General features: G+C 38.2%; 1 protein-coding gene across 1 annotated transcript in view; it reads left to right on the plus strand.

Annotated features, from left to right (window-relative positions):
* Positions 1 to 4,360: 4,360 nt before the first annotated feature.
* Positions 4,361 to 12,427, plus strand: part of spred1 (sprouty related EVH1 domain containing 1) — a 38,415-nt gene continuing 30,348 nt past the window's right edge. Inside the window, exon 1 of the mRNA XM_055038390.1 lies at positions 4,361 to 5,130. Within this exon, the coding sequence (XP_054894365.1) occupies positions 5,099 to 5,130 (32 nt within the window). The 5' untranslated portion in view covers positions 4,361 to 5,098. The remainder of the gene's footprint in view (positions 5,131 to 12,427) is intronic.

The following is a 12,427-nucleotide window of genomic DNA, read 5'->3' on the forward strand; positions in this document are numbered from 1 at the left end:
ATATATAAAATATAGTTAAATCTGTTTATGTAGAACAATGCACTTCAGGTTTGACCAGAAAATTTCTGATTTTGGGCTAAATAATATCCAATACATTACTTAAAAAGATAGACAAAACAGTAAAATCAGTTACCTTTTTACATTTTCAGCAAGGTCTGGTGTATAGTTATTCAGGGGCACATTCACTCCTTATTGTATGGATGTGCAAATAGCCAATAGAAAGTTTGTTGGGTTAAAAATGACTGAAGAATTTATCTGTTTGTTTTCTAATTCTAGGAGGGTTATGTGTAGTGTTTTGTTCTCATCCACACATAACACTTTGTATCTATGCTGCCACCACCATACTTCATGATACGGATGGCATGTTTGGGCTAATGTGCAATGTTTGTTTTCTACCTCACATTGAGTTTTGGATGTAGGTCATAAAGTTGCAATTGAATGTTAAAGTGCATGATTACCAAAGTGTTACATAGGAATTTTTAACTTTGAATTTGTCAAGTTGCAAAACATGCTGCAATGCTACAGTTGCTTAAGAAAAAAACTAAACAAAAACCTCCATAGATTCCTATTGAGGATTCCTATTCCTATAGGAATATAATTTAGAAATGATTAAAAATGTTCTTTTTAAAAGTCAAGTAAAGTTCTGCTCTGAAAGAGGTTTGTGTTGAGATAAGTGAATCCCATTTTCCGTGGTTGCTTGTTGGACTCGGAATGCTGACTTGTTTACCGCCTTGAGGAGAACTGTGACTCTGATTGCACTTGGGAGTGAAGTCAAGGGATGTCTCTGTTAGCTAAACATCCTGTTGCCCTGTTTAAATACACTACATTGTGTGGTGTTAAGTGTGTGAAAAACACAGGAAATGCATGAGGGTCATCCACATTTGTGAGATGAGAAACCAGCCTGACTTCCTGAACTCTAAATACTCTAAAGGATAAAGGCATGCAAGTGGGAAAATTCATGGTCACTTGGATTTTTCTGCTCCATTTTAGACAAAGAACACTTTATTTGGACTTGCAAGTCTGATCAGTCACAAATGGTAACCTAATTTAAAAAGGAAGAAATGAAGCAAAGAAGCCATGGTTTTTAAATAACAGAGTTAGTCCTCTGTTTCTTGATCATTCAGTGTGAGTCTCTCCACAGAGATACAGATTGTGCAAATACAAGCTTCTAAACATTCGTATCAAGCTGACATAAGTAATTTAGTAAGAGAAAATAAACACTGACAAACGATTCACCTTTGCTCTCAGAGAGTCAGCTGCAGAGCAGTAAACGTAATTGAACAATAAAAAGGAAGTCCAAAATATGTGTCATAGCTGCACAAGTGAAGCTACTGCACGCACGGGTTGTCTATATACAGCGACATGAAGGGTGCTTTATATGGTGGCAACATAAGGCCGAGGCGAAAGCTGTATGAAAGCCAGAGAAATACAAAGAAACTTCTCACACAACATGCTGTCTCTATGACAACAACACAGAATCATTTAGCCTGATCTCTTGGCTTTCCACAGAGCAGAGAAATCCAATAGCATTTAAGTCTTACACAACCAAGCCACAGATTCACGCTGCAAAGCTTTTGACACATTTGCAAATAAGGTTCAGGGATCCATTCATGGATTTACACAGTAACTTCCAAGACACTGTTATGTAGGAAACATTTCTAAGTGTTTAGAAAGAGTAAACTTTTTTTATTATGGTAATACCTCTCTAGAGGTACAGTATTTGGTAAAGAAACATTAATGTATAGGGCAATATTTTTCTTGATCTTGGAGTAAAAGAGAGTTAAGGATTCACCCAAAAGGCTTAATATAACAATTTGCACCCACTGGCGAAGGGCACCTATTGGCAAAGTTCAATATCCATTATGGATATGGTGCATTTAAAACACAGCAAAACCTAAAGATATAAACTATTTACCAGTTACTCATGGATGGTATCACATTAAGTTAGAGGTACACATAGCACTATGCAATCTCTATTTGTAACCATGTTATTTTAAATCTAAATGCAAAAAGATTTCTGAGACATGCATTGCCATCAGCATGTACTGCTACTAGTAACTGTACCAGTTGGCAGACAATAATAATTAAAAAAAAATAATTAGTTTGTGATTAAGGGGTGCATTGTGAGGTGGAAGTTCAGGAACTAGCAGGGTTGCTTAGCCAAAGCTAAATGTAAATTGAAGCTCTTTCTCCATAATAACTTTTACAGCCACAATTCTTATAACAGTTTTGAACTCCTACTAAGTTGATCTACTAATGCATAACAGATCAAAATCAGCGAGTAGAATAGAACACACCTTAAAAATTTAAATTTGTCACTCTCAAAAGTAGTTCACATTTCAGACATGGAAAGGTAAACTATCTCCTAGAGTCACAACAGCTGGGATGGACTGCTGTGTTAGAAGTAAACCACGTATGTGTGTTATAGGATGGAAAGGCCCACAACAGTATCTTCTGCTTGCTCAGTTAACTAACAATGAGGCATGGGCTCATGACTGACTCTCAAAAAAAATTTAACACAAAATAAATGTTGCTGGATTTGTTTTAAGTAGTTTTTTAAAAAATAAATAATTACATAAAACATTAGAAGAAGGACATATGTTTTCTATAAACTTTACAATGACAGTATAGTTACCCTCCACAAATGTGCAGGGTAGTTTCAGAACACTTTATGGGTAACATGAGACATCATCGCATTTTAAACCATGCAACTCATAAATAAATTAGTCTCACTTTGGGTTCCGGCACAATTCGTTCCTTTGCTAATTTCAAGTTTCACACCATGAGTTGGTGTTCTGTCACTTCCTATCACCATTTCACACCAATAAACAACCTACTTTGAACCCAAGTACTTAACCCCTGGTGACTCACTTGATTTTTCATTGATTAGTCAATGTTAAGTATTTCATGGTTTATGGAATTAAACTTCCCTCTGTAGGGTACAAACTCTACCCTACAGATTAGGGTAGAGTGGTAGAGAGGGAGACCAAACTATTTTGTACCAAAGAAAAAAAATTGGGGACAACATGGTCCTTAAGTATTTTATACATGGGCACCTTTTTATACTTTATGTTTTCCTGGAATGATATACATCCTCAAGAAACATTCGATGCCCATTTGGGACTTGAATAAATCTGAATCTGAAAAAGTTTCATGAAATAACATTTTTGGAAGCCATTTATACCCATCTATCTCATGTGGAAAACTTTTCCCATGAATGAAATAATATTGTATTTTCATATCTGACCTTTCTAGACACAAAATTATGCATGAAAAAAATCTGATATAAAAAGTCTAAGTCCTTTCATGCCAATATGATACCAGACAGACATTTTCAGGTACAGTGTTGTACCTAACTGTTTATGTACAAAATAGTCCTTCATTCATTCCAAGTACTTAGTCATTTTGTTACATTCTGGTTTTGGTATTTTCATACTATAGTTTTCAGGTACTGCGCCAAGCAGTTTGAAGTATGAAAAAAATTCAGTATAAAAGTAATTCAGGTCCCTACCAGTCTTTCATAGGAACTTTGTTGTACCAGAAACATTTAACATTTATTAAAAATATACCAAGACATTCACAAATAGTGAGTGAAATGACCACACACACACACACACACACACACACACACACCACACACACACACACACAGCCACACACACACACACGCGCACGCACGCACGCACACACACACACACACACAGGTATATATAGCTTTCGCTCTCTCTTGATAGATAGATAGATAGATAGATAGATAGATAGATAGATAGATAGATAGATAGATAGATAGATAGATAGATAGATAGATAGATAGATAGATAGATAGATAGATAGATAGATTTTATTTATAATAATAATTATATATTATATATATTAGAATTATATTAGCATTATGCAAATAATTTTACTGATATATATGCCTTTACATTGCTTTAGTAAATTATTTCCGTGCAAACTTTAAGAAGTGGTGCGGGTGCGGACGGCCACGACAAGACTTCATGAAATAAAACAGGAAAAAAAAACATTCTTGTGACCGAGGGCATGTGTGAGCCCCCAGTCTTTCTCCTAATAATATTCTACTTCGCGTGGTGTCACACAGACGGTTCCCTCCTATATCAATGCGTGATTGAAGGCAAACTTCTTTTGGGAAGTGTTGGGACTACTTTAGTGTACCCCCTTGCGCATCAAAATTAGCTAATTGACCACACAAGCATACAGAGGAAGGCGATTAAGTGTAAAGCTGGTTACTCTTCAACAAGTCGGAACTTTCTATTTGCTAGGTAGGCATATTTTCTTGGAAGGGTGACATGTTTTCACTACGTCGCGGAAGGATCCGATTTTTCTCAAGCGAGGGTCTACACATCCGCCCAGTTTTCCGACGTTTCATCCCCCCTTCACCTCCCCTCCTCCTCCGAGTTGAAAATGGAGTTCGATAAAAGCAGATGTCCACCAACTTTTCCTGGAAATTTCGTGTCTGTATTCGATTGCTTATTCCCTGTGTATGCACACTGAAAACGGCCAAATTCCTGCTTTTTGTTTGTTGGCTTCGGATGCCTTTACTGCTGAATACTCGGACACGTTGACGGAGCCGACGCCGCACAGCGCTTTTTCAAGTGTCGTCCTGGAGCCGAAGTTGGGCGAATGGATGCTCGACGTAAATAACCTGCCAAAACGTTAAAGTCTCCGGCGATTCCTGCATTTTCTCTCTCTTTTTTTTTTTTTTTTTTTTTTTTGAAGGATCTACAAACACTCTTGCAAAGCGAGGATCTGTTGTGCGTTTGTTGAAGGAGGATGGTGCCGCTGGCTCATTTGTTGTGGTCGGATTTTACTTCCAGGGAGGATAAAATGAATCAACGGCTGTCATTCCTCCTCGCTGCTCTACACTAGTCCCAGCCAAGCAGAGCTAAGCTAGCTTTCCCTCGGTGTTCCCGGGGACGCTCCGGTCAGGCATGCTCCCTCTTTGTACAACGTTCATCCGACGTCCTTAAGAAGTTTCATTCGTTTTTATGAAGGAAAATGATGATTTTTGTGGTATTTTGTCCCGCCGTCACTGCGTCGTCGATGCTATTGCTAGGATTTGGATCCTCGTGAGGAAAAAATGAGTGAAGATTCAACAAATCTAAACAACGAGTGAGTACTTTTCAGTTACGTATGCACAGACCTACACATATATTCAAGTAGCACACATAAATACAGTTCAGATTAGTATTAAGGTACCTACCTTTATGTAATAATATGTGCTTTTACAAGCCGTCCCAGTGACATTTCTGACTCTGCTGCGCTGGTATTTCATCAGTATGCTTTTGCCTTTTATAATACAGAACTGAACTTCTAATAGTTTATGGACTACTGGAGGAACAATAGCTCACATTTGTTATCATTGTAATAACATGTATAAGTACGGAAGCAGTGCCATGCCTGCTCGTGCTCTTGTTTTGACATATTTGACATCTACGATGGGATCATTTTTTTTATTAGGCCTCTCTGTATTGAAGCTACAGTAATGTTAGAATCATTCAAAAAGCTGGACAAAAATGACTCTAAACTCGTTTTTTAATAATAATAATGATGATAATAATAATAATGCTATTGTAACGATCGCCTCTTTAAATGTGCGTATTTTTAGAGGAGTCCAGCCAAGTCCAGTTTAAATATACATTGATATGTCTGTCAGTCTGAGTACATCATGGACACACTGCGTTATATTGACAGTGTGGATCTATGTGTAGCCAACTGCTGTCCGCCATGATTTCGGCACCTTCCCGTGCATTTAAATCCTCTATTTAATCCTTGTGCTTAAATCTAGTCTTTCCCAACCGGTCATACGTATCAAATTAGAAGTATTCACGGCTATGGCGACATTTATAAGAGAAGAAGATGACTTTTTTTTCTCAATCGCACACATTTACATATCACGATCCCCATTCATAAAAAACGGCGTTACATTCACGACCTCTCTCAACGCGGTGCGCGGACACCGACTGGAATCTGAACACGTCGTGCTTTTCGCACGCGTTTCTGGTCGGGTTTAGCTATTGTTTTAATGGGGCTGATCCCCCTCCCACCCCCCAGCCCGTGAGCTCTTGTTGACAGTCAGTGAGAAATATCTGCTTCGGGAGGTGCTGCGGTCACATGATCTCCTCCATTCATAAAGTACCTGCCTGCCCATTCACAGCACTGTACACTGTTTCGCATTGCACCGACGATCGCATTTTTGGGTTAAATACTGCGCGGGCACATATAAATACAGAGGGTTTATATATATATATATATATGAAATATATATATATGTGTATTTGATTATATGTCACAACGACATATAATCATTTTCCCCATCTCCAAGGATTTGCTTTTTGCAAAAGAGGGAGTAGAATGTCCTTTAAATCCATTTACATTACCATGGTTAGATGACTGAAACACACCCATTTCTTCTCCAATTTCTTCTATCTGGCCTCTGTGGTGCTGATTGATTTTAATGCATGGCGTTTTGTCCTTGAAGTGCACTTCTGTGATCTTATGTAACATTTGCCATGCCGTTCTTCTTTCACATTATCCAGTGCAAAATTTAGCCTTTAATACATATGTGTTGATTAGTCTGGATCTAATGTAGTATTTTTGTGTTGTTGTTGTTTTGTCTTTTTATGTGTGAAGCTACCAAGATTAGATAAAACTTCGCATTGTGTTTGCCTGAAGACGAGAAAAAAAAATAACCATAAGCATTTGTAAAATTTGACCCGTCTCCTTAGAACAACATCAAGGATCCACAACAACTCCCACTGAGGGAATTTTTGCTGTGGGCTTATGTATTATCAGTGGGTTTTAAGTACAGTGCTGGGTTTGTTCCACGCTGCATGATGGCGGCAGCGAACATGATGGAGCGATCCGAACATTGTTGCTATGATTCCACCACCTTTCTGCTAGTGGTATGATTCATTGCAATGGAAGCTGCAGAGTACGGAGCGAAGGTTGTCTTTCTTTTTTCTTTTTGAAGACATTTCGGTTTTTCCCGTTGCCCAGGTGGATTTTGATCTTGGAGGAAGTTAGTTGCTCATTTCTAAAAAGTCTTTCCCAATATATTCAGAATCCTTGAATAAATCCTGCTCCACTTACAGGTTGCTGACAAGTGTTAAGGAAAACATATTTTCTTTGACTGGCTAATTCTCATTAGGTTGTAGAAGCAAATAGCTATAAATACCACCAGTAACAAAATACATAATCATAATTAGATTTGTGGACTTGTCATTCTAAACACTTTTTCACAACACAAAAGCCCCTGTGTCCACATTCTCTTAAAAACAGGAAGCAAGTATCATGCATGAATGATTGCGTGTAATACGGATCCGGAGTGTCTGATGGGCCATTGTTGTACATAGAACACACTGTTTTCTTAGTTTAAAAAAAAATTTAATGGGAGACATGTGGCCATCTTGCTACAAAGATCATTTATGAAGCAACTGTGAAAGCTAGGACAGATAGCTGAACAAGGAAGTCAGCCAGACCACTGAGGCAACTGTGCCTCTTAGTTTTAAACTTTAAGTTTATCAGATGAAAAACAAAACATTGTTTACAGTGTTGCTTTTTGTGTCCTCTCTCAGAACAAAACACCTGCTGATGCCCGCATACAACATCAAATCAATAGCTGCACTCATTTAGCTTTAGCTGTAGCTCACTTTCTCCTCAGTGTCTGAGCCAATTACAGGAGAAAACATTCAGCTGCAGCTGCCACCTGATTATATATATATATATATATATATATATATATATATATATATATATATATATGTATATATATATATATATATATATATATATATATATATATATATATATATATATATACTAGTGATTATATTTGATTATATGGAGAAAAGTGAGACTGTTAACCATCTCAAAGCTGACTAATATTAAGCAGGCTGTTTTTGGTGGCACGGTGGAGAGGAACGTGTTACACATCAGTGTAACAATGCCAGTCAGAACAGGAGCAGAACTTGTCTATCTGAATATGGCTAGTATTTTAGTGTTTACAGTGGTTCCCAACCCTAGTTCTCAGGTCTTTGTCTCCTATAAGTTTTAGAAGTGTCTTTGTTCCAGCACACCTGAGTTATGTCATTGCCTGACCTCTTCTGTGTGCCATCTAGTACCTGTTAATCAACCTTGGTATTTAAGTCAGGGATCTGGCAGCAAGGGACACCTAAAATATGAAGGACGGGGGTGAACCAGAGTTATGAATAATAGTTTAAAAACCAGCTTTTATGTACTATTTGCTACTGAGGTGACTTAAAGACAGATTAGGTTAATCACAGAGATTTCATAAATCTCTCGGTCCAGTTTGTTAGGCCTGCATGCTGCTTCTATCAAACATCATTTCCTTTGACTTCCTCCTTCTTACTGGACAAATCACCATAAAAATCTCTTCGCTATGGACTCGAATTGGACATTGTGTTGTGCTTTGATGCCCAACTTTGACTGTCAAAGAGTCATCATCAGTCTTTGACTTTTGGCTGTTGTCAACTAGCTTTTTCTCACTTTTTGTTTTGTTTGTATTATAAGCTTCACCTCTAAAAAGTATACACTCTCTCATGAATGTGCGTACTGAAAAAAAAAAACTTTGTATGTGAAAACAGTGAAGATATGACACCGATGCAATGTAAAATAATGTTTACAGGTTGTATAACAATGTAGCAGCCATCTATGTCTAAACTACTGGCAACAAAAGTGAGTTCTCCCCTCAGTGAAAAGGGGAATATCAGCCAGTTGCTGTTTAGACTGTACATTGCACACTGCATCAAATCGGTCGTCATGGCTTCATGGGGCTGCATAAATACTGCCAGCTGTGGGGAACTACGGTTCATCGAGGGAACCATGGATGCCAACATGTACTGTGACATATTGAAGCAAAGCTTGAGCCCCTCTCTTCAGAAACTAGTCCAGAGGGCAGTATTCCCAAATGATAATGAGCCCAAACATACCTCTAAGACAGCCACTGCCTTACTAAAGAAACTGAGAGTAAAGGTTCTGGACTGGCCGAGCATATCTCCAGACCTAAACCCTATTCCTTAAAGGTGGAGGAATGCAAGGTCTCTGACGTCCAGCAGCATCATGACGTCATCATGGGGAAGTGGAAGAGGAATCCGGTGCAATCTGTGAAGCTTCAGTGAACTTCCTGCCCAAGAGAGATGTAGCAGTTTTAGAAAATAATAATGGCCACAAAAAACATGAAACCTGGGGCACGGTTTGGACATTCTAACATAGAGGTGTCCTCACTTGCAGGTTTCAGAAAATTTACTTTTCGACAAGCTGTAAAATGATTACGCTGTATCAAAATAGTGTTGTTCAATAAAAACATATGATCCAAAAATGCAAAGAGTGTACTCACTTTTGTGAGATACTGTATGTGTCTTCATAAATGCATTTTAAAATTACCTCAAGACTCAAGCAGGAATGGCCGTGAGGTAGTTTTGTCTAAAGGATGGTTGGGTAAACCAAGCTGTTGTGGACATGCAGCACAGCTTTTGTTGAGAACATGTTTCTTGGCCTTGGTGCAATGGTGTTCCCAACACTGAAATTACAAAAAGAGCTCATAAAGCCTTGTGGGATTCTGGTTTGTGTCTTGTTTGGCATGTGTGGAGAGTTCGCCTCTTCTGTAATATCAAATAGATTCTTGCCAGTGTGCACCTTCTGACGGATATTCCAGATATTCTACATGCCCTCATATATTTTTGTTTTTTACTTAGTGAATGTCAGTTGACTGACATGAACACTGGATATGGCCTCATTGTTTGTGGGTCCTGCCATATTGTCTTTTGCCAGTCAGGTGATCTTCAGTCAGCTTTCTGTCTGCTTCCTATTTGTGTGATTGATTTGAAAGCTCAGTGTTCCAGTTGCCTATGTGGGTGTCTTGATCTTATCACACGTGAGCTGTTTTCACTCCCTTTAGTTTTGCAGCGCTTCCCAAAAACATTCTTCCCAAACAACCCCCATCATGCCTGAAAACGACAAGGATATATGACTTCTTCAATTGTTAGCATGCTTTAAGGCCTGGGTAATGACTCATATTCTGTAGAGCTCATGGCAAGCCAAATATTGTCTTTACCTTTCGGTAGTCAGTGAATTTTGTGGTTATTTCAGTTTCTTGAACATGGCCTCCATTTGGCGACAGGATGAGATTCTGATGATACAGTATAACCTTGATTAAAAATACTCTACTTTCACTTTATCAAATCAGTTAAACATTTTAAACTGACATGTAATAACATGATGTGCAAGCTTTTATTTAAATGTTGATCTTTGGTTCACAATTAAAATCTAACAGTTATAGCTTTTCTGATTTTGATTCAGAAGCTTGACTAAATGATTGAGGAAGTGCTTATAAGCTACCCAATGACTGTCTTTCAAATACAGTCATTCTTTTCTGTTTTTAAGCATGATATAATAAACAGTCACGTCATGTTTGTGACTGTTTATTAAAATTGTAGCTTTTTGAAACCTCAATGCACATCCATGCCAGTATCAGCTTTAGTCATTTTAACTGGTTGAATATAAGTTACAGACACATCTTACCCCAGGGCAATCTCTTTTGAGCTGAACACTGAAACACGTTGGTTTTGCTTCTGTTTTCTTTTGAGGAAGTGTTGGTTGTGATGAATGTGGTTTACAGGAGCTGACAAAATATTTCATTTGACAAACCTGAGGTTGTGTATAGCAACAGTGCCTGCATAATATATCTTCAGTTTTTTTTCCCCTTCACAGGTAGTTACAACCTCATTTTATGTCATACGGGTTAACATTTGTAATCAGCAATGTTTAACTTTTTATAGACAAACTCTGTGACCCAGCATTGTAGTGGCAAACTACAGAGCTGTGAAGTACGGTTAGTTTTTTATATGAATCTACAGATGTCTTGTGATGTCTGTGGTTGTGACGCATCATCAAAATGAAACCTGTCTTGCGTTGTAATGGACTCTTCCATCCCCGTGGTCAGATTAAGGCTTGGATCCTCTGTATTTTAAACTTAACCTACTTCCTTCTTATTATTTTCATTTCCTCTTCAAGTATTTTAGGAGCATTCATTAAGTGGAACAAAATGTCAGTAGTAAATTAGAAAAGTACTTTCCTTAAAAGATGAATGATGGCTATTCTACACCACATGTGGACTTGAGTTGTATCAGGAGCAGGAGGCTTGTCTTTATTTCTTTGTCCAGACGGGCGTCTGATGCTCACAGACCATATTTTAATGCCTTTAAGAACTGCTTCTAACACAAAGTGACTGAATGGTAGATATTGCTTTCAGTCGTACTGCATGCAGGAGCAAGAAGGCTGGGCCTTGTTGGGAACCCTTTGCTGCATCTGGGCTAAGATGGTTCTTTCCTGTTGAGCCACAGACATAAAAGGGCACAGATGTAAATCCTAAACCTTGTGTCTTTGATTGAGTTCCCAAACGCTTTGAAAACAGGAAGGGGTTTCTGTGTATGTGTCTTTGCGCGTACACGTATATACACACACAGCTGCACATGTTCTTGACTCTTTATTTTTATAGAAGCATTTGCCATGTGTGCTTCTGGAAAAGATAAGGTCTGATCCTGCATTGTTGAACGTAAGAAATAATAATAGCTGTTATATAAAATTTAAAGCCTCGCCAAAATATCAACAAAAGATAAAATGTTCAAGACTGTATTTTCATCTGCCTTGTAAACGTCTGATCAGATTTTGCCTATATTTAGTACTCGATTAGTTACTAATGTCATCAACTCATCAAGTTGCAAGACATGTCCTGCAGGAATGAGATGACTTTATCCAGAATGGTCAACTATAAAGTTGAATATTTTACTCTAATTATGTAACTGTACTCTCATCTTCTTTGTTTTACAGCTTGTCCTGGCAATTCATAGGCCACCATCTCCGTGTGATGGCTGATCATTCCCAAGTAGCTTCAAAAGATATACTGTTTTTTTTTTCCCGAAGCTACACGGCCCGGTCCTGTGGGACTGCTTTCACATCAAAGGCGAGCAGAGATGCCGCTGCAGTTGAATTTCGTGGTTCCTCTTTTTGTAATGGCAAGCGTAAGGTTTTAATTTACTGAATGCTTGTGGTTCGAATTAAGATCCTCTCAATATGCGGCTTTGATGAATGTTTGAGAATAGCTTTCTGGCATTTGATACACATATGGGATTCTTTTTAGATTTATAGTGTGCCACGGGGCAGCGGGAGTTGGAACTGTGATGTCGGGATGGCAGGCCCAGTCCAGCAACGCACGGTTTGATTTGAAAATGATTGTTCAAGATATCATCCCGATGAGCTCTCATGATATCATCCCGATGAGATCATGATGATATCTTGATTTGTTGTCCAGTTTCCATATGGAATGCAGGTTCATTTGGCATGGAAAGGTTGTCTGCCTTAGATGCTACCAAAACTATCATTAACATTT

The sequence above is a fragment of the Poeciliopsis prolifica genome, unplaced genomic scaffold, assembly GCF_027474105.1.
Source record: "Poeciliopsis prolifica strain line A6 unplaced genomic scaffold, Auburn_PproV2 SCAFFOLD013, whole genome shotgun sequence".
NCBI lineage: Eukaryota > Metazoa > Chordata > Actinopteri > Cyprinodontiformes > Poeciliidae > Poeciliopsis > Poeciliopsis prolifica.